This window comes from Octopus sinensis, linkage group LG15 (assembly GCF_006345805.1).
Source record: "Octopus sinensis linkage group LG15, ASM634580v1, whole genome shotgun sequence".
Lineage (NCBI taxonomy): Eukaryota > Metazoa > Mollusca > Cephalopoda > Octopoda > Octopodidae > Octopus > Octopus sinensis.
The window spans coordinates 23,774,327-23,798,147 of NC_043011.1; the positions used below are offsets into that span (position 1 = coordinate 23,774,327).

At 35.5% G+C, this 23,821-nt stretch overlaps 1 protein-coding gene across 3 annotated transcripts in view; it reads left to right on the forward strand.

Moving 5' to 3' along the window:
- Positions 1-23,821, forward strand: part of LOC115219995 (kinesin-like protein KIF23) — a 79,794-nt gene that overhangs the window by 12,378 nt on the left and 43,595 nt on the right. For all 3 annotated transcript variants that reach the window (XM_029790297.2, XM_036509549.1, XM_029790298.2), the window contains exons 2-10: positions 2,950-3,013; positions 6,796-6,888; positions 10,402-10,428; positions 12,644-12,749; positions 16,056-16,192; positions 18,587-18,702; positions 20,522-20,689; positions 21,013-21,125; positions 23,574-23,695. In XM_029790297.2, the coding sequence (XP_029646157.1) occupies positions 2,950-3,013; positions 6,796-6,888; positions 10,402-10,428; positions 12,644-12,749; positions 16,056-16,192; positions 18,587-18,702; positions 20,522-20,689; positions 21,013-21,125; positions 23,574-23,695 (946 nt within the window). The remainder of the gene's footprint in view (positions 1-2,949; positions 3,014-6,795; positions 6,889-10,401; positions 10,429-12,643; positions 12,750-16,055; positions 16,193-18,586; positions 18,703-20,521; positions 20,690-21,012; positions 21,126-23,573; positions 23,696-23,821) is intronic.

Here is a 23,821-nt window from a genome sequence, read left to right on the forward strand (position 1 = left end):
TCAACTTGTCTGGTTTCATGGCTTAAAACTTATTGTATTGAAGTGTTAATGTTTTATTATAAGCCTGTTCTTATTTTATGTAAGAACTCTTTACTATCCAAACATTTTAATGATGTGAAAGTTAATTCTACTAAATCTCTTCAAATTCCTTGTAAAACATGGATAGAATATTTCATCAGAAATATGGCCATGAAAAGCTTCATTGTTTAACATACAGGATGTTCATAAACCTAAGCTGACACACTTCAGTTTTGAAGTTAGATTCATGCAACTTAATGGTCACACCTCAAACATTAAGGACTATTCAGTTGGTTAAACTATGCTAGTTAATATGGAATTTCAGTTGAAGTGGTAAGCATTTTAGAAGTTTCAAAATGAGGTGGATTTTAGAGCAAAAGGTTGCTTATGATATTTGGTGCAAGTGTGGCTGTGTGATAAGATATTTGCTTCCCACCCACCTGACTCTGGGTTCAGTCGCACTGTGTGACACCTCAGGCAAGTGTCTTCTGCTATAGCCCTGAGCCAAGCAAAGCTTTGTGAGTGAATAGATAGACGGAAACTGGAAGAAACCCATTTTGTGTGTGTGTGTATACATGTTCCCTTGCGGTTGTTGTCCCCCCACCACTGCTTGACAACTGGTGTTGGTTTGTTTACGTCTCTGTGACTTAGCAGTTTGGCAAAAGAAACTGATAGAATAAGTACCGGGGCTGATTGTTTGGACTAAAAAGTGAAAAGAAGGGAAAATCCTTCAAGGCAGTACTCCAGCATGGCCACATTCCAATGACTGAAAGAAGTAAAAGAAACACACACAATAGTGTAATTCAAATAGTTGTTTTGCAGATAGCAAATCATTAAAGAGACAGTTGAAGATATGACAATTCCTTTGGGATAATGGAGTTAATGAGAGACCTCATTAATACATGCAAATATTGTGAAGCTGGGAAGGTGTGTATATTTAAGTGATTAGTTCCAAGTGTTACTGGTCAAAAGGGAGTTGGGCTACATTACACTTTGTTATTGAGTGATTGGTTGAAATTCTGTTTCAGAACTGTATTATGTTCTGGTGTAATAGATATTTCTTTGTCTTACTTTGGTGTCTCACTCTCTCTCATTCTCTCCCACCTCACCTACTCAACTGCAAGTTGTAATTTTTATTTTGTTATAATGACTCACCATGAGAAGTGAATGTTACAAAAGAACAGTAGCTATTACCTCTTGGAAACAAAGGGCTTCTCTCGTCAAATAAAGTTAGATTGTATGAAGTGCAGTAGTGCATGATAGTGAGACATGGGCTCTAAATGTGAAGGATATGCTGAGAGGGGGAAAAAAACTGAACTTTAGAGATATCAGCTGTTTGGGTAGGGGAAAAGATTGCACTATAATGGACATATGATGTGTATAAACAATAATGGTTGAGTGAAAAATAGATCAAAGAAGACAGGATGTGGTACAGTCTGATCCCTGCTTCCAGGATGCTGGTTCTCACAACTAAGGTGAAGAATGGTTGCTAGTAGAAATGTTATGTTGAAAGGAACCTAATTAACTTAATCCTGTATATAAAACTTAATTATTATAACTTAATGTCCACTTTTTCATGCTTGCATGAGTTAGATGGGATTTGTTGAGGCAAATTTTTCTATAGCCAGGTGCCCTTCCTGTCACCAACCTGTATCTGTTTCCAAGCAAAGTAATATTTCCCCATAGCCAAACATATTTATCACAGAAGGCTGGAAATGAACAACAGTACTTGTAAGATGGTGATGCTTATTTATGACTATCACATGATATCAAGATAAGGGTGTGTACACACACACACACATGCACATACACATGCACACACATATAACAGGCTTCTTTCAGTTCCCATTTACCAAATTCACTCAAGGCTTTGGTCAGTCCGAGTCTATAGTAGAAGTGTAGAAGACACTTGTCCAAGGTGCTGTGCAGTAGAACTGAACCTGTGATCATATGATTGGGAAGCAAGTTTCTTAAACTGCCATGCCTGCACTTGAGGCTAATGATGACGCTTACTCTTTGTACAAATATTTGCTTCAAAACCACGTACCCTTTTCATCCATATTATCTTAAAAAAGAATGATAGTTAAATTGTGTGGAAAGCAAACAGTCCAGTATCATCCCTTTAGCATTTAAACTGGCCATATCTGGCCCAAATATCTTGCCTGTTTTATGTTTAAGCCAGCCAGATTTAGCCTTTAACACAATACAATCATCATTGCCATCATTGCTTAAAGTCCGCTCTCTATGCTGGCAAGGGTTGGATGGTTTGACATGGAGCTGGCGAGCAGGGGGCTGTTTGCACTCCAGCAGTCTGTTGTGGCACGGTTTCTATGGCTGGATGCTCTTCCTAATGCCAACCACTTAAACAGAATGTGCTGGGTACTTTTTATGTGGCACTGACCTGGACATGTTAATGCAGCACTGGCATGAGTGCTTTCTAAGTGGCACTGGCATCTGAAGGACACACTGTCATTCTAAAAATAAACTACCACATCATCAAAATCTTGAAGTTACATGATGAAGCATAATTAATTCAAAACATCATCATCATATATGTCTGCTTTCCATGCTGGCATGGGTGAATAAATAAGCATTACATTTAACACAATAATCTGAATGGTAAAGGGTAAAAGTTGGCAGTTATATTGAGGTGATACAAATAATTTGAATTCTTCATATGACTGCCTTACTAGTTAACCCTTTCGATACCAAACCGGCTCTGGCTCTGAGTACAAATGTCTTGTTTTCATAAATTTTGAATTAAAATCTTCCACCAAACCTTAGTCACAATTTATATTCCTAACACTAGCTGAATGATAACTAAGTTATTTTACTAAATTCTTTGTTATATTTAAAATAATTGAAAGAAACACAGAGCATCTCAAAATAAGTACAGTGACGAAAGGGTTAATGTATTTTTTTCTTTTTCAGGAGGGGGAAAACCCCAAGGAAGAAATTTGCATTTACTGGAACATCTGTTATAGAACCTGTGGAGGTAAAGTTTTTATGAATTTCTTTCATTTTATTTTCTTATTCTGCATAGTATTATGTTGTGGTGATAACAGAATTTGTTGTTTTGCTTGGATTCACACACTGTTCGTTTAATCCTTTAGCATTTAAACCAACCATATCTAGCCCAAACATTAAGCCTATTTTATGTATAGATTAACCATATTCAGCCTCTCACACCTACCTTATGGTGTCGTACTAAAAATAAACAATCACATCATTGAAATTTCAAAGCTACAAGATGATTAATTCAAAACAATGTGAATAAATAAGCATTGCATTAGACAATAATCTGAATGCTAAAGGGTTAAATTTTGCTGATCTGTCAGTGCCAGGGAACCTTTTTTGCTTTATATAACTCTCATTGTAAAGTTGGAATACCCACCACTCACAATAATTTTTAAATTGATGGATTAAATTATGATTCTTGGAGTTTAATGAATAATTAAACCTCCATTTAAAGTTTTATTGTTTAAATTCTAATTGGAGGAGATAAAAGAAAAGTTGGGTTTTGGAGAAATGACTTTGGTAATGCTATATAACTTTGGTCATTGGGTGAGCTCAGCAGAAGTTGTGGGGCTTAAAGTAATCTGGGTGGTGGGGTTCTTATTTTTCTTTAAAAAAAAAGAGTAATATATCTGAAGAAAAACTCAATAATTTCAGTTGAGATAAATAAACTGATCAAAGGGCAGGGTGGGGTGACATGCTGCACTTTTTTCCCCCCCTTCTTTTTAAGTTTTGCTCTGGACGAAGATCCTCTGCTCATGGATTTTACAGGCCCTTCACTACTGTTGAGACTGATACTGTCAGTGTTCTACTTGAACTTTTGCAATGTGACAGTTTGCATGGAAAATATGTGCAGGAAGTGATTTCCAGAAAGATTGCATTTTTAGGAAGGAAGAATTGAATCTAGTGGTTATTGCAGAGTGTAAGTTGGAGGTGGACACTGTGTAACAAGAGGAGGAGGAGGAACGAGTGAGTTGAGAGTGACTGAGTGGACATAGCATGAGATCAGCTATCTCTGATGAGTAGGGGCTACACTAGTGGGAGTAGAGAAAGCAGAGTGAAAGGAGACAGTACATCTGTAGGTCAGAGGTTGGTGTGCATTTAATACCAATCAGTTGAGTGGCCTTAATTTGGATGTGGTTTTTGGATATTTGTAAGTAGTAGTAGCACTGTTCCAGATATGGGAGGAGTAGTACTCCAGTGTGGGTCTCTTCTGAGTTGAGTCTAAGGTAGATACTGATCTCTCAGTTGCTGTATATATCCCATTATCAATAAGTACTATGGGAATAGGTAGAATTTAGATATGGATAATATGCGGTTATATCTATATTTAGTAAGATACCTACCTGTTTTATGTCCAAACTGGCCAGATCTGGCTTTCATATCTACCCAACAATGTCATTCTAAAAATATACAATAATGTCATTGAAATTTCAAAGCTCCAAGATAATACATGGTTATTTCAAAACAATGAATAAATACTTATAGCATTTGACAAAGTAATTTCTGAATGCTAAAGCTTTAATGAAGGGTAGTAATGTTTATAGCCTCTGCAAATTTAAGAGAGTCCGTGTTAATAATCTCTGCTTGTTTAAGGAAGACAGGCAATATTCTTAGGCCTGATGTTTAGATTCAATGTTTGCAAGTCTGTATTTGTCAGAGTAAATGTAAGAAGTGAGGAGGTGGCAGAGGATTGGGGCCTTGGGTAAGAAGGCTTGGTGAGATGGTAAATTAAGTAGATTTTGTTCATCATTTTTAACATCTACTTTTTCATGCTTGTAAAAAGCACCATTTGAGTGTGGTTAATGCTAGTGATGGTGGCACGTAAAAAGCATCATTTGAGTGTGGTCGATGCTAGTGCCACTTGACTGGCTCCCATGCTGGTAGCACATAAAAAGCACCATTCGAGCATGGTCGATGCCAGTGCCACCTGACTAGCCCCCATGCGTAAAAAGCACCCACTACACTCTCGGAGTGGTTGGCATTAGAAAGGGCATTCAGCTGTAGAGGCCTTGCTGGATCAGATTGGAGCCTGGTGCAGCCTCCTGGCTCACCAGTTCTCAGTCAAATTGTTCAACCCATGCCAGTATGGAAAGTGGACATTAAACGATGATGATGATAATATATATGTATACACACACAAACACACAGACTTTTAGTTTCCATCTAGCAAATCCTCTTGCAAGGCTTTGGTCAACTTAGATCTATAATAGAAGACACTAGCCCATGGTGTCACTCAGTGGGACTGAACTTGAGATCATGTGGTTGGGAAGCAGACTTATCACACAGTCATGCATTGAACACAAGTGGCTATCATCCACTTTCATATTTAATTTCCTGTCAGTTCTACCATGGAAAAAATAAGACAGCATTTCTTTTCAGATAACTGACAATTAATGGCTTACAAGTGGGTCCCACTTGTAAATCATTTAATGTCAGTTATCCTGTTTTATTTATCCTTGTATTTGTTTTATATTCCTGTTTCTGTTTTATTCTTTTAAAACATTGTTTCATTTTGTTAAATATTTTGATTGTTATTTTTTTCATACTTAACATTGTTGGAAGGGTAATACTTGAATTTGTATTATTATGTTAAGGATTTCATTTAATTCTTGGATTTTGTTTCATATTTAAGTTGTTGAAAGCTTAACACTTGAACTTATTTCATTCATCATTATCATCGTTGTTGTTGCTTTAATGTGTTACTCTTCCATACTTACATGGGTCGGATGGAGTATATTGCGATTTGGTACGGCTGGATGTCCTTCCTGGCACCATTCCTTACATGTTTCCAAGCAAGGTAATATTTCTCCATGGTCAGGCATATTTTTGCAGAATATTGGAAATGAATGACCCTCATTTACAATCATGCAATGCCATGACAAGGAGACACAAACATACACACACACATGATGGACATTTTTTTTCAGTTTCCATCTACAAAATCTACTCACAAGGCATAAGTCCTGGCACAGGTCTATCAATGAAGATACTTGCTGAAGGTGCTGTGCAGTGAGTGTGAACTTGAAACCATGTGGCTTGGAAGCAAACTTTTTGATCACATGGCCATGTCTGCTGTTAAATATTTTGTTTACAGTTTTGTTTTTGTAATTGACTTGTTTCAACATACATCGTTCCTTTTCTCCTCTTTTTCACCTTCTACTCTCACTTCAAAGCAAATGTCACCTTTTCACTTTCTTTCAATTTCTGCTCTCTTCAAAGTATAAAGAAATAAAAAATCTTTACAGAAATTAATGAAAAATCATATGATCAAGTTGACAACTTTGCTGCTTCAAACAAAAGAATGCCATAAGATAACTTCCTTTGGCATACACGCATGCACGCTTGCTCTCTCTCTCTCTAGGTAAAACTTCTGTATGAATTATGGCCTTTCTTGCTGTGTGTACACACGAAATTACAGCTCAGATCCAATTGAAATGATCTTTTTCTGTTCGGTAATTTGTTTGTGATGAGAGTATTTAAAAACCTGATCTTCAATATAAACTTAAAAGGAAGTTTTCCCAGAAATCCTATCATTTACCTATTGTTTCTAGCATATCCAAGGTGACATTTGCACCCCATCTCTTTTTTCCTAAATTTCTTCCAATTCCTATGTTTTTGATACAGGAGATTAGGACCACTCTGTGATATATGTGATTTTATGAGGGGTTAAAAAAGAGATAAATAACCTAATTGAAATTTATATAAATATCTCAATGTAAACATGTTGATAAATTTTGTAAATGTTAAATATTTCCACAGGTCTACTGTCGTATCAAACCAGCAGATGACTCCAATAATGTATGTCTGAAAAGTGTAGGTGATAATCAAGTACAATTGATGATACCTGCTGATGTAAGTGAAACCACAGAATTTCTTTCTTTTTCTTCACAGAAATTAGTAAATAGTATAAATTTTAGTACAGGTGTCTTTGTATCTATTTCAAAAAATTTTTGTAAGTGAAAAACGTATGAAGATACTTTTGTATCATCATCATAGTCATTGCCATCATCATCATCGTGATCATTGCCGTCATCATCATTGTGATCATTGCTGCCATCATCATCATTGTGATCATTGCTGCCATCATCATCATCGTGATCATTGCTACCATCATCATCATGATCATTGCCGTCGTCATCATCGTAATCATTGCCATCATCATCTCATTGTGATCATTGCCGTCATCATCATCGTGATTATTGCCATCATCATCATCATTGCCGTCATCGTGATCATTGCTGTGATCATTACCATCATGATCATCGCTGTCAGCGTGATCATTGCCGTCCTCATTGCCATTATCATTGTCATTGCCACCAGCACTACCTCCACTTTTCCATGCTTGTATGGGCCAGATGGAATTTGTTGAGGATTTTCTATGGCCAGATGCCCTTTCTGTTGCTAACACTAACCTTTCTGCGAGTAAGGTAATGTTTCCCTGTGACCAGGTAGGTTTTCCTTGGAGATTAGAAATGAAGGCCATCACTTGCATGATCGTGACTCTTACAGCTATCGCACAAAGTCAAGGCATGGGGATCGTACCCCCCCTCCCACAACTGGTTTCTTTCACTTTCTCCTTACCAAATACACTCATGAAACTTTGGTTGGCCTGGGGCCATAACAGAAAGCACTTGCCAGATCTATTCTACTGCTTTCACAGTTTTTGAAATTTTAAAATTGAAAGTTTTCAAATTTGGTATATTGATGTACTTTTTTCTATGCTGAATCTGATTTTATTTACCGGTTTCAGAAAAATTTTACAGAGCTTTAAAGTTTAATAATTTTTATCCAATCATAAAACAGGATTCGGAAGCTTTGGGCATGCCTACAAAGTCAGAAATCAGCACAACTCCCACGACTTTCAGAAACATTTTTTCATACTTCAGATTTGTGAAACATGGAACAAATTACCTGCACCAGTTGTTAATTGCCGAGACATTGCATCCTTTAAAACCTCCATTCTTTCTGAAATTCGCCAACACTACACCTGATATCCCCCACTCCATGCACATGCATACATGTGTATCATGAGTCATACACTGTTCACTTTTCTGACTTTTGTACATGCACCTTTGACGAGTTGTAGTGCACCTGAGAACTATGCACAATAATTTCATTATTATTATTATATTTTGTGTGTGATAGTTGTGTATGGCCACAAACTTTTAATGAAAGCAAAGCAATTATGATGATGGAAGTTATAAGAAGTTTAAGTTTTAATGAATAAAATCATGTGAGATGTTGGAACAGGCACACTCTTTTACTCTTTTATTTGTTTCAGTCATTTGACTGTGGTCATGCTGGAGCACTGTCTTTAGTCAAGCAAATCAACCCCAGGACTTATTCTTTGTAAGCCTAGTATTTATTCTATTAGTCTCTTGCCGAACCGCTAAGTTATGAGGACGTTAACACACCGGCATCGGTTGTCAAGTGATGTTGGGGGCACATACACAGACACACACACATATGTATTCATATATACGACAGGCAGTTTTAGGTTTCCGTCTACCAAATCCACTCAAAAGGCTTTGGTTGGCTCGAGGTTGTAGTAGAAGACACTTGCCAAGGTGCTACGCAGTGGGACTGAACCCGGAACCATGCAGTTCGTAAGCAAGCTACTTACCACACAGCCACTCCTATGCCTAGGCATGTAAACAATATAAACAGGAAGAATCCTCAATGAGTTTTTTGTAAAAATTACAATAAAAAGTAGGTTAAATTACAAAAAAAACAAACTATAGATCAGTTCATGTAAACAATGGATGCATTTTTTGGAGAGAAAATTTGAAATGCAAGTTTGAGACACTTGATGTTTCTCCTCAAACAAATTACAATTTTTGTATCTCCAGCACCATACATGCCTGCAGAGATATCAATTATCCAAGTCATCTCAATTAACTGTACCAATTGTTATTATTCTTTCAAGAGACTAAAATAAATAGATCTCATGAGTACACCTTCTTAAAGTTTTATATTTCTCTGTCTTAGGTCAATTCATTTAATTCTTCTCTTGTTTCCATCAGGGGGATTGTATTTTTGCCTGTTAGACGATTCTTAATTCTTTGATATTTCAATTCAACATATTCCATAAGGTGTGCATTTGAATCTGATATCCTATTGGTGATTTTACCATAAATTAACAAAGAGCAACTAATGTAAAGTTTCAACCAAACTGATGTATGAGGGGGTGCTGAAAAGTGTCTGGCTTTAAAAGTATTGTGAAAGGCCTGGCTGGAGGCTCAACCTTCTAAGTTCTTTTACATGGCTTAGGAAAACTGAAGGATCATTACAATAGGTGTGCGAATCTGAAAGGGGAATATGTTGGATAAGATCATGATTAACTGATTCTCTTCTATTTTCTTTTACTCAAAGCCAGGAATTTTTCAGCATCCCCTCATAGTTTAATCTATGTTTCTATCTTTTACTTGTTTTTATCATTAGACTGTGGCCATGGTGGGTCACCACCTTAAAGAAATTTTAGTCAAATGAATCAACCCCAATACTTATGTTTTTATTAAGGCTGGTACTTATTCTATCAGTTCTTTTGTTGAACTGCTAAGTTATGGCAATTAAACACAGCATTACTGGTTGTCAAGTGATTGTGGAGGACAGACACAAAGACACATACAGATGTGGATGTATATATATATATATATATATATATATATAATATACGCACACACACACGATGGGCTTCTTTCAGTTTCTTTCTACTCAAAGCTTTGGTCAGCCCAAGGCTAAAGTAGCAGACACTTGCCCAAGGAGCCATGCAGTGAGACTGAACCTGGAACCATATGGTTGAGAAGCAAACTTGTTACCACATAGTGATGCCTATGCCATATCTATTTGGGTGTCTCTGTGGCATCTTATTTTCTTTAAGTTTGGTATTAATTTTGTGTGTGTGTTAAGCAATAAAAACATTTAAAACCTTTTTGATAAAGCTTTGCTAAATTCATTTTCCAAAGCTGAGTGGACAGAGTGATTTACAAAACCTGGCACATGTTCTGCATCGTTGCTTAGTCATTTTTCTCATTCCACATAGGAAATCTGAAAGACAGTGCAGTGCTGATAAACAATCTAACTAACTGAGTTATGTACAGCATCGTGTCTTTTCAATACCTGTAGTGAAACCATGCGATCAGTAGTGCAGTACATTCACAGAAATTGTTCTTAATGAGTTTTCTAGATGTATTTATGTTTATAATGTTTGATATATAGTTGAAATGACTGATGTCTGAGAATATGTATAATAATTGTTTTGACTGTTTTTGCATTAATCATTACTAAAGAATTATTATTTTGTTTATAATTTATGGAAATTTTGATTATTAAAAAACGCTTTGTACTTTCTTTTCTGTTTTTTAGGGATACCGAAATGCACAACCAAGAGAAGTAAATATTCCTTTGTTATTTTCGTGATTTAGTTTACAAGAAGTGAGATGTTTATTATGAATTATCTGGTAAATAAAACTAACAAATAACACTGTCATAGATACAAGACATTAACGATACAGATGAACATAACTGCAATGATCTCACCTGCCTGGGAGAGACTGCAAAGACTAAGCGTGGATCTCTATTTTCTTTGGATTAAAGAATAAGAAAAATATAAAATGCACCCGTGCACTTGTATATGCATGTGCATATATCGATTTACACATACAAAAATGAAGCAACGGCAACTGGATTCTTTAGTGCAACCATAAGGATGATATTTGTATACAGAAAAAAAAAAACAATTATGAATTTTAAATAGTTTTCCCTTAATCGTGCTTAATCGTTTAGTTAAGAATTGTCCTCCTTACATTCCTTCCTAAAATTCCTGGCCTGGGTGTATTATTACAGCAATGCCTCGATATAAGAGTTAATTTATTCCCAGAGACTGCTCATAAAGCGAAAACTCGTAAAACTAATACTTTCCTACAGTCGCAATGCTATATAAATCGTGATTCGTTCCCAGAAAAATATTTTACCTGTAAAATTTGTAATACTTGTAAATAAATGGCAATAAAACAGTAGAATGTAAAGAATATTTTATGCAAAGTAGAAAGAATGTCAAGATCATTAGACTTGCACACGCCATCATTTATTGATGCAATTGTTGATTCATAAGCACTCGTAAACAGACTTGTAGATTTCTTTTTAAAAAGCAAGCCTAGCGTTGATTGCTTAGAAGCATTTTTTCACTCTATAAATTTCTTGGTAACATGTAGAGAAGTATTTGTTATGGTTATAGAAATTTTCGCACTTTGTTAAAATTTTGGATCTTACACTTGAAAAATAAAATTCATATACCCAGGGTCTCATAAAGCAATTCCTTGCAAAGTGAGGTATTACTATACTAAAATTATCACAAGTCTGGTGCCTATATTTGGATTTTTGGTTGAAGATCTTTCACTTTTTGTAATTGTAATGGCTTTTTAGAGATGGGGGAAATCAATGTCTTTGCTTTTAAAATCTGAAGCTTAATGCGTTCTTTTTACCATTAACTTGTTTTAGTCATTGGACTGTGGTCATACTGGAGCATTACCTCAAAGGGTTTTAGAAGAGTGGATCAGCACCAGTAATTATATTTTCAGAGCTTGGTACTTATTTTGGCAGTGTCTTATGGTGAACTGCTAGGCTGTGGGATGTAAACAAAGCAACATCGGCTGTCAAGCAGTGGTAGGGGACAAACACAAAGACACATGCATGCACATATACGCAATGTATGGTGTATTGTCTTTAACATGCGAAGCAAAAAATTGACATTTTTACATGAAGCTTTGACATTTGTTTACATTTTGATCAGCGGATTAGTAATAAACAATGTCTGTACACTAGGCTTACATAACATACACAAAATCTACTTGTGTTGTTCATTACGGCCATTGTCATGATCATTCACAGTACAAATTACAGTGATGCCCTCATCTAAACAACATTACCCCTCTAAAATTCATCATCATCATCATCGTTTAATGTCCGCTTTCCATGCTAGCATGGGTTGGACGATTTGACTGAGGACTGGCAAACCAGATGGCTGCACCAGGCTCCAATCTTGGATCTGGCAGAGTTTCTACAGCTGGATGCTCTTCCTAACGCCAACCACTCGTGAGAGTGTAGTGGGTGCTTTTATGTGCTACCGGCACGAGGGCCAGTCAGGCGGTACTGGCAATGGCCACGCCCAAATGGTGTTTTCTTTTTTAACGTGCCACCTGCAGTCTATCAGTGGACCATATTGAAACTATATTAACTGTATTTGACTTGTGAAATGAATGATCACCCATCTTCCTAAGTTTTCTCAATAAATTCTGGGAAAGTAGCTAAACTTTCATTCCATGAGTTGAATATAGATGTGCTTAGGCACTTTTCTGTTAAGTATCTCTATAGAGCTAGTCAGCATGAAATGCAGACATTTATCATGCTCGCGAACCACTTTGAACTGGTTTGCACCTATTCCAGGCCACTTTGGAGTGGCCTGTGCATTGAAAATGTTAAACATGTTTAAAGAAATAGGAAGAACCTGTAATTCTAGAAGCTTCTTTGACATCCTTATGATGATCTTTAACAATTTTTATTTTAATATTTTAAATGTTTTTTTTTTTGTTTTTTTTCTCTCCCCCAGTTTTTATACACATTCCAGCAAGTATTTGATGAAACTTCAACACAGAAGGACATATTTGATGTGGTTTCTTTGCCTCTTGTTGAAGATCTTATTGCTGGACGTAATAGTAAGTTGTTAGGTTTAAACATTTGAATTTTGTCTTTTAAAATCATTGTAATCATGATTATGGGTGAGGAGAAAACAAGCATTAAATTATTGATGTTGATAATGCTGACTGAAAAATTTTTGTAAAGAATTTGTTGTTAGGATTGTTGTCATTATTGTATAAGGTAGAGAATTAGCTGAGTGATTAAAACTAACAAAATGCCTTGTAGTTTTTAGTCTATGTTCTATCCTCAAATGTTGCTGAGATCCACTTTACCCTCCATTCATCTGGGGTTGATGAAATATCTAACATACAAGTACTGGGGTAAATATAATCAATTGTTCTCCACACAAATTCCTGACCATATGCTTCTAAAGAGACACACTCAGATAAAGTTCCTTACATTATTTCACTTATCTGTTTATGGTACTGTCTATCAGAGGAGGCACAAGCATGCACGCATGATGGAATCTCTGCCTACTAAATTCACTCAAGGCTTTGGTTGGCCCTGGGCTACAGTAGAAGACACTTGCTCGAGGTGCTGTACAGTGGGACTGAACCTGAAACCATGTGGTTGAGAAGTGAACTACTTACCCGCACAGCCATGCCTATTACAAAACCTACCAAGTCTGACTTTAGTTGTCATGCTCTCAAGTCAATCTATCTTTTCCTCAAAATTTGTGGTCTTGAACCTATTGTTAAAAGGTATGTTTAACCCTTTAGCATTCATATTAATTTGGCAAAAATAATCTTTATTTATTCACATTAAAAAAATTTTAACTGATATTATTTTGTAGCTTCAAGCCAGGAAAGATGTAATTGCTTATTTTTAGAATGACATTGCAGGGTAGGTGTGAGATGTTGGTTCTGGCCAGTTTGAGCATAAAATGTGTAGAATATTTGGGCCGGATACAGCCGGTTTAAACACTAAAGGGTTAATATCTACATCAGGGTCTATCTTACCCTATTTACCCATACCACTCTATTCCGTTATGCTGCCTATGAAACAACATATGACAATGAATTATATTTATTCATGTTCTGTGTCCTCTGTACAATATCTGCTATCCTTATCCTCCCCCTCCCCATTACACTCTTCCTTTATTTCCCTTCATTTATCTTTTATTATTGACATCCATCCCACTTATCTCTGTTACTCATTTCTTTTACTCCTTTCTCTCTTCCTTTAATCTTGCTAAAGATTAGATATAACTTCTTTGGAGCTGATGAACAAATGAATGACAGCAACATAGGGTAGAGAAGACTTCTCAGTCTTTCTCTGTCACTGCTGATTCCATGATAAAATGCATTCGGGATACTCTGTAGAGTGATTGATGATAGAAAGGGTAACCAAATGCAGAAACCTTGTGAGATGCTATTGGGATGGCAGTAACTTTGTATAAAACTAACTTGGATGGTGATGACCAATTCAACTCATGCCAGCATGGAAAAGCAGCCATGAAATGATGATGATGATAGCTAGAGTATTACAAAAGGAATTATTGTATATAACTAGCTGGCCCCATACCATCAAAAATGACGGCTAATTGTAGTACTTTATATATAAATATGGATTTTAAATCAAATTAACACACTTGTCAATGTTATCTGGTGATTGTCTTTTGAGATGTGACATCAATCACTGTTACTGGAAGAACACTAGCTCGCACATACTTCTCTTGTACATGCACACACATACATATACTCACACAGAATTGAAATGCTGTTTGATTTTTCTTTTCAGCGTTGAATGTTCACCATCCCTCTTCCATTGCACACACACACACACACACAAATATTTACATACCTCCCTTTTACATACACATATACGCACACAAAGTTGAAATGCTCCCACTACCAGTTTGCCATCACTCCTTCGTTCCTTATTCATCTATCACTCCTTCCTTTCTCATTCATATGTTGTGACGGAGAAAAACACATATGTATTATTATAGTAGATGGTTTTTGTTTTGCAGTGTACAAGACAATAGAAATAGTACTAGTGCTGGTATTGTGACAACATGCACCCAGTTCACTTTATCTACTCATTTGCCAACAACTTTACAATGTGGCATTATGAAGATCTTAGCCTTGTCTTGTTGAGGACATGACAACCTTTTTAGTGCTGGTTTCACATAAAATGCACCTAATGTTCACGGTTCAGTAGTTGAGCATAGAAAGAACAGCAAGCTGTAGAAAACATGTTGAACTTAATGTTTGAATGAAATGTGGTTGCTTAGTTTAAGAGGACAACTCCAGATATGAGTTAATTTGGTCTGTGATGGAAGCCAAGTGTAAAAGAATGATGATGACTGAAATTCTATATCAATCTGTTTTTAATATATCAATTAACATTAAGGTGGTAATCTGGCGGAATTGTTAGCATGCCAGGCAAAATGCTTAGTGGTATTTCGACTGTATTTCAAAGGCGGCAAGCTGGCAGAAACGTTAGCACGCCGGGCGAAATGCGTAGCCGTATTTCGTCTGCCGTTACGTTCTGAGTTCCAATTCCGCCTAGGTCGACTTTGCCTTTCATCCTTTCGGGGTCGATTAAGTAAGTACCAGTTATGCACTGGGGTCAGTATAATCGACTTAATCCGTTTGTTTGTCCTCTCTGTGTTTAGCCCCTTGTGGGTAGTAATGAAATAAATATTTTGGCTGTCTGTGTATCCCGAGTTCAAAATCTGTTGAGGGCAACTTTGCTTTTCATCCCTTTGGGGTCATTAAAATAAGTACCTGTTGAGCACTACGGTCAATTTAATTAACTTACCCCCACCTTCAAAATTGCTGACCTTGTACCAAAATTTGAAACCAATATGTTAAATGACATTATCTATTCTGATATTATAAGGCTATGATTTGTGCATTATTTACATTAATTACATTCAACAGATATTTGTCCTCATCTTGCTTGTTGTTAACACAATGTTTCTGCTGATATACCCTCCAGCCTTCATCAGGTGTCTTGGGGAAATTTCAAACCTGGGTTCTCATCCCTAAGGTATTTTTCGATGCTATTATTATTAAAAGAAAATCACCTTAGGAATGAGAACACAGGTTCGAAATTTCCCCAAGACACCTGAAGAATGCTGGAGGGTATATCGGCTGAAACGTTGTGTTAACAACAAACAAAATGAGGACAAATATCTGTTGAATGTAAATAATGCTCATAATTTCTCATCTCTTAAATATAGAACTGTAAGGCTATGATTCATTTTGATTTCTTATTTTCATATCTAGCTTTTCAGCCTCTGTAGATAATAAAATAATAAAAATAAATACATTGCATGAAAATCTAAGAGATTTGATTTTTAATCTATTTGTCAGCTCTCCTCTTCACCTATGGTGTAACTGGCTCTGGTAAGACGTACACAATGACTGGTACCCCAGTTGACCAGGGTATATTACCGAGGTGTCTTGATGTCGTTTTTAACACAATTGAACATCATCAGGCAAAAAAATATGTAAGAAAATTTTGTATTTCTTTCCTTTTTTTTAAAAAATTGTTTTTGTTTTCAGTTTATTTTATTTTAGTTTATTTTGCATCTCTGAGGTATTGAAGCTTAACCCTTTAGCATATGGATAACTCTGTCAAATGTAACGCTTATTTTTTCGTATTGTAAAATACAATGCTTAGTTATTCATGTTGCTTTGAATTCGTCACGCAATATTTCATAGCTTCAAGATTTTGATGATATGATTTAGTTTTAGAATGACATTGCACAGTAAGTAGGAGAGGTGTGATCTGGACAGTTTGAGCATAAAACAGGCAGAGTATTTTGGCTGGATATGGCTGGTTTAAATGCTAAAGGGTTAAGATTTTACATAGGTAAATTAATGAATAAAAACAAAAACCTTTTTCACATTCTACTTTTTTAACTAGTAACAGAATTTGTAAATATTCTAATACTCTTAATTTATAATGTTTTAGATTTAACAGATTTGTAAATTCATTTAGGTTTATTTCAGTCTGATTTGTCATATAACTTAGCATATTTGATGGCATATAAGATGCATTTTTTTTCCCAAACAATGCCTAAGAAATGTAACCCTGGATCATTTATGTAGAGTTGGGCCTATATCATGTGATTTAATGAACCTCACGGAGGTGAGGTGGCTGAGTTCCTTTCCAGCATTGGGCCTCATGGAAGCAATTACCAAGACCATTGGCACTATGACCCAACAAGCCGAGCAAAATTGCAGTTGTGGCAGATGCCAGTGGCATGTAAAAGTACTCATTACACTTGGAGTGGTTGATGTTAGGAAGGGCATCCAGCCGTAGAAAACCATGCCAAATCAGACTGGAGTTTGGTGCAGCCTTCCAGCAGGCCAGCCCAGTCATACCGTCCAACCCATGCTAGCATGGACAACAGACGTTAAATGATGATGATGAAGATTGTTTTAAATCAATCATATACTATCTTGCAATTTCAAGATTTTGATAATGGCATTACAGGATGGGTGTGAGAGGCCAGATCTGCCCAGTTTTAATGCTAAAGGATAAAGCCCTGAGCGCCAACAAGTGTTTGATTAGTTCAGAATATTAAAGCACAATAAAATGTATTTTCAATGTACCTGCAACTATATTTAGCATTCATATTTGTCTGTAAGATACAATGCTTAGTTATTCACGTTGCTTTGAATTCTTCATGCAATATTTCGTAGCTTCAAGATTTCAATGATGTGATTGTTTAGTTTTACTATGACATTATAGAGTGAGGTACAAGAGGATAGATCTGGTCAGTTTGAGCATAAAACAGGCAGAGTATTTTGGCCGGATATGGCTGGTTTAAATGCTAAAGAGTTAAAAGATATTACGTTGGTTACCGTAAATCCTCGAGTATAATACGCAGGGGACTTTTAGAGAGCCGTACCTCTGAAAAACCTAAACCTTGTGTATAATACGCACCCCTTATCTAACTTGAGTCAAGGAGGTCTATATAATGTCCTTGGTTTGTAAAAATGTATACGGTAACGTCCTTTATTATTATTGTATATATAACATAATGCAAATGTGTAGCTTTTTGGTGCATTTTGTTTGCAGAAAATAAAGAAATAACAGTAATAATGTTTAATAAATGTTGCTTACGGCAAGTTATGGATGATTCTTTTATGACTTCATTGGTTTGAGGCTTAGCTTAAGGTATTTTTGCGCCCGACATCACAAAATGTGTCTGAATAAACATTGCCAGACAGCAAATAGGGTCTCAGACATTGCTTAGAAGATAATTTTCATTTTTAAGCTTGTGTATAATATGCACTAGGGATTTTGACCTTTAAATTTTGGGGGGAAAAATGTGGATATACTCGAGGATTTGCGGTAATTAATGAATAAAAAAAAATTTTTTTTTCACATTCTCCTTCCTTTTTAACTAGTAATGGAAAAATTTGTAAATATTCTAATGCTCTCATTTTATTATGTTTTAGATTTAACAGATTTGTAAATTTATTCATGTTTATTTCAGTCTGTTTTGTCATATAACTTAGCATTTTTGATGGCATTTTTTTTTCCCCAAACAATGTCTCAAAAATGTAACCCTGAGTCTTTTATGCAGAGTTGGACCTATATCACATGATTTAATGCACTAAAAACTGTTTTTCTTGTATATATGCTACTGAAATTGAGTTGTACTTTTTATTGTGCCATCAAATATGGCACATTTTTAATAGGATTTCCTAATATAAACCATCCCATTTATCTTAGTATCTTTTTTTTTTCTTTGAAAATTTGATTCAGTTCAGTTACTTTTGGAAAGCTAGCATTTCTTTAGGTTGCTTGGTTTTAAGAAATCTCTTATAATTTCCTCTGTGTGTATGTGTATATATGTATATATATTTACATTTTCTTTAACCAACAGGTTTTTGAGCCAAATAATCAAAATGGTTTTAGAGTTCAAAGTGAAGCTGATGCTATGGCAAAACTCCAAGCTGACATCATGCCATGTCCTTCTGTTGTTCCAAAGACACCAAAAAAGTAAAAATAAATTGTTATTCTATTGGTTATTTTATATTAAATGTCTTTAAAATTTACTTTTTATGGTATACTAGATTATCTGCTGCTACACCATCTGTAAAAATATTTGTTAATCATCCACGTTTCTTCATAAATTGTTCCAGTAATGTTTAGATTGACTTTCTCTGTGAATATTAATAATAGTTTGAATACTGTTAATATTTATTTAGAATACTTTTTTTTTCATATTCTACAGAATATATTCTATTGAGCAATGTCTTGTAAGATAACTTCATGATATGCAACATTCCTTGTCAAAGTCCTTTTCCCATTGTCTTCTCTCTTCTTGGCTGTGCAGCTGAATTCTGTTTGGAATGCTTATATGCACTGGTTTTCAGGGTCTCTATCTTTGGTACAGTCAGTTAACAGTGGACTGTTATATAATGAAAGTTTTGTTGTTAGTTACTATGGTGACTCTACCTTTCACACACACTCACACTCTTTCTTTTTCTCTCTCTATTTCTTTCTCTCTCTCTCTCTCTCAATAATAACAACAACCTGTTTTGTTTTTTTTTAAAACAAATTTTGATTCTATCTTTCACACTCTTTCTCAGCAGCACCTATCATTATAGTGAAAATTTAAGTCTGTTGCATTTTCTATATGTTGAAAGACATACAGAAACACACATACACAAACAAGCAAAAAAAAGTAGCTATATTATATATATGCATATAAGTGTGATGGAGAAGTGTCATGACCTTGTGTGGTATGGCCAGTAGGCTTTTATATAGTGAAAGCTTGTGTTGTGTTGACAGACTTGCACTTAAAATTCCTGTTTTTAATCAGAACTTGTTAGGTAGCGTTGTGATCATAGTAACTATCTCTCATTATTTCTCTCAATAGCAACATTTTTTTCTCCTCCCCTTCTTCCCTTTTTTTACATATGCTATGACAGGGGTTATCTCCCCATTTGATTCCTCTCCCTTTTCCTCTCTATATATATGTTATGGCAGACAGTGAGGTGGCGATCAGCTTGACTTTTATAATGTAGATTAAACAGGGAATTTAAAAACTGAGCATCTGTGACAGTATGGTCTATATCAGGGTTGGTGACAGGGCACATAACCATAAAATACATCCTCAGACTTCTTTCAACCCATGCAAGCATTGAAAAACAGACATTAAATAAATGAACAGAATGTTATTACTTTTATTTCATATCTTAGACTGTGGTCATGCTGGGTTATCACCTTGAAGGGTTGTATAAATCAACCATAGTACTTATTAAATGATTCTTATTCTGTCAGTCTCTTTTGCCAACTGCTAAGTGACAGGAAGGCAAACAAATTGACATTGGCCTCAAGTGGTGAGGAAGACGCACACATGCTTGTACACCTGCACGCACGCACACACGACTGGGCTCCATGCAGTTTCTGTCTATAAGTTTCACTCACAAGGCATTGGTCAGCCCAGGACTATGTAATAGAAGACACTTACCCAAGGTACTGCGCGCTGGGACTGAACCTGAAATCACATGGTTGCAAAGTGTGTTTCTTAACTGCAAAGCCATGCATGCACCTAAGTAGTATTCTTTTACTTGTTTCATTAGGCTGCAGCCATGCTGGAGCTCTATCTTGAAGAATTTTAGTCAAATGAATCAACCCCAGTGCTTACTTTTATGCCTGATGCCTATTCAACTTGTTTCTTTTGTCAAATCACTGTTACAGGGGATGTCAACATGCCACCGTTTTTTTTTTTGTTTTGTTACAAATGTACCAGTATATCCTTGTTGTTGTATTCATATGACCTTGTTTGCTTTTTTAAATTTTCCTATTGTAGAGACAAGTGTGAGTTCCTGAAAAATCCTCGTCTACGAGATAAAAGCAAAGTGGAAGGTGTCAGCAATCAGTTCTTGTATTCTGTCTTTGTGTCGTACGTTGAGGTTTATAATAATGCGGTGTATGATTTGTTGGAAGAGTTGACCTCTGACCCTATCATTGGATACAAGTAAGTGGTCTGTTTCAGTATTCTATAAAAGTGTTAAACACTTATAGTATGTATATAAGTAACTCCAATTTCTGTGAAGCTATTGGATTTGTTGTGTATCTAAACATGAACCCTTGGTCTTGACTCTCTGCCATGCAGTACTTAGTTGAATTGTGGTAGTTTGGCCATGAAGCTAGTGGCTATTTCACTTGACTGAAACAGTGAATACTTTATTGTATTGGTATTTCTTTACTGCTGTTGAGTATTATACTAGGGGTAAGTAATGTACCTTACCTAAACAGTAAAACCTGAAACAAGAAGTGTTGTCTTTATTTTCATTTCAGGGCCCAGCAAACTAAAACAATTCGAGAAGATAGTAGTAAAATGATGTACATTCATGAGTGCAAAGAAGTTGAAGTGAAAAATCCTGATGAGGCTTTTCATGTCATCTACCAAGGTCAGTATATGAAGATTTTGCAAAAGAGGGGGGGGGGGGAGAGAGAAAATGAATAGTAATCATAAGAAATAGCCTACATTAAAAAATGTTTATATTATTTCAAGTGGTGGTAGCTGTAACCCTTTTGCATTCGAATTATTCTATCAAATGTAATGCTTATTTATTCAGATTATTTTTGAGTTTAATCTTGCATTATCTTGTAGTTTTGAGATTTCAGTGAAGTGATTGTTTATTTTTAGAATGACATTGTAGGGTTGGTGTGAGAGGTCAGATCTGGCCAGTTTGGACATAAAGCAGGTTGAATATTGGAGCCAGATACGGCTTGTTTAAATGCTAAAAGGTTAAAGAGTCTTCCTCTTTATCATTATTCCTGCAAGGATCTGCTGCTTCGGTGATTTATCTTCAATTTAATGAAATTGTGTCAAAGAAGTATGACTTACTCTTCAAAGAATGTATATTTCATGACACCAATATTGTAAAATGATTCTACTATAACTATATAGTGACGTGTTAGTTGTGAAGAAGGTTAGCTTTTGTTTGGTTTGTATGTGTGATATTTTTGGTGTTTGTTTACTTTGTACTGTTTTGATGGCTAGATTCAGTAGTGTTTAATAAGTAGTGATAAAAGAGGGGAAAAAAAACGTTTTTAAATGCTTGTAAGGAAGAGACTATCATAAAAGACTATCATAAAATACTTGTTTAAGCAAATATTTATTTCTTTGGTTAGGCACAAAATCGTTTTTTTTAAGGGAGATTTATGTATATTTATTAATTTCATTCATTACTTTAGTGCCTACTTTTCCTTGCTTACGTGTATTGGATGGAGTTTATTGAAACAGATTTTGTACGGACAGTCTCCCTTCATGTCACTAACCTGTTTCCAAGCAAGTTAATATTTCTCTACAACCAGACATGTTCTTACAGGGTATCGGAAAGAAATGATACTGCTTAAATTACTGTCAATCATTTACAACATTTAAATGACTGACAATCATTTTCAAGACAAGGAGACCCAAAAATGCACATATGCTCATATACATATATATGTACACACCAAATATACAAAGATATATGTGGTTGGGAAGCTTGCTTTCCAGCAACATGGTTTCAGGTTTAGTTCCACTGTGTGGCACCTTGGGCAAGTGTCGTCTGCTTTAGCCTTGGACCGACCAAAGCCTTGTGATTGAATTTGGTAGGTGGAAGTTACTGTCTTGTGTGCAAGTGCTTGTGCTTCCTAACAACACACACTTGAAGAGATGCTGAAAAATTCCTGACTTTGGGTAATAAAAAAAATATAAGAGGATCAGTTATGATTTTATAAACATGTTCCATTCTCAGGTTCATACACTTATTGCAATGGTCCTTCATTTTTTCTAAGCCCTCTAAAAGAACTTGGAAGGTTGGGCCTCCAGCCAGGCCTTTCATGATACCCTTAAAGTCAGGAGCTTTTCAGCACCTCATCGTGTGTACACACACACACACACACACACACACACACACACACACACACAATGAGGTGCTGTAAAGTTCCTGGCTTTAAGGGTATCGTGAAAAGTACACATATAACAGGCTTCTTTCATTTACCAAATTTATTCACAAGGTGTTGGCAGATTCAGAGCCATCATAGAATACTCCAGCCCAAGGTTCCATACAGTGAGACTGAACCCAAGACTACATGATTAGGAAGCATGCTCCTTAACCACACAGCCTTGCCTGCACCTAACTATGGTATTAATGTGGTGGTGAAGGTTTTTTTTTTTGTGTATGTATACTTGTTTATTGAGAGAATAGTGGAACGTTAGTGAGGGATAGTAGAAATTGAAGTTAAGAACATGTTTTTCAGTATAATCAAGTGTTGTATATTATAGAGATATTTCTGTACAATTTGATTTCAAATTCTGACTATTTCTTATAGTTACAATTTTTGTTTGTTTTTGTAGGAATAGTTGATCTATGTATGAAGAAATACTGTAATCTTGTAGTTCATATTTATATAAAATATAATATCTGGATATGTTTCTTGTGAGTCTTTGTGTTATAATTGTCTTATTATTTAGTTGTGAAGATGGTTAGCTTTTGTTTGGTTTGTATATGTGATATTTTTGGGGTTTGTTTACTTTGTGCTGTTTTGATGGCTAGATTCAGTAGTGTTTAATAAGTAGTGATAAAAGAGACAAAAAAAAATGTTTTTAAATGCTTGATTTGAAAATACAATGCCCTACTAACACTAAATCAAAATTGACAGAGAGTTTGCTCAGACTGCTTTAAATAAATCTTCTAGTTGTAGTGAAAGTTGTATATGTGATGATTTTTTTTGTGTCTGTTTACTTTGTACTGTTTTGATGGTGTTTAATAAGAAGTGTTGAAAGAAAAAATGTTTTTAAATGCTTGATTTAGAATAAAATACCTCATAACATTTTAATGTCTTAACTTTTTTACCGACACTAGGTCAGAACCGACGGAGGGTTGCTCGAACTGCTTTAAATGAATCTTCTAGTCGTAGCCACAGTGTTTTCAATATTCGTATTGTACAAGGCCCAGTGGATCAGAGTGGAGAAGAAGTAATGCATGTAAGTTTTAATTCTCTAAAATATTCTGTTGAGTGACCAGTTTTAGAGTAAAGTTTATTTGCAATGTTCTCAAATAACTGACATGTTTACTCTCCAATCCACTGCACAACTTTAATTTGTAGTAGC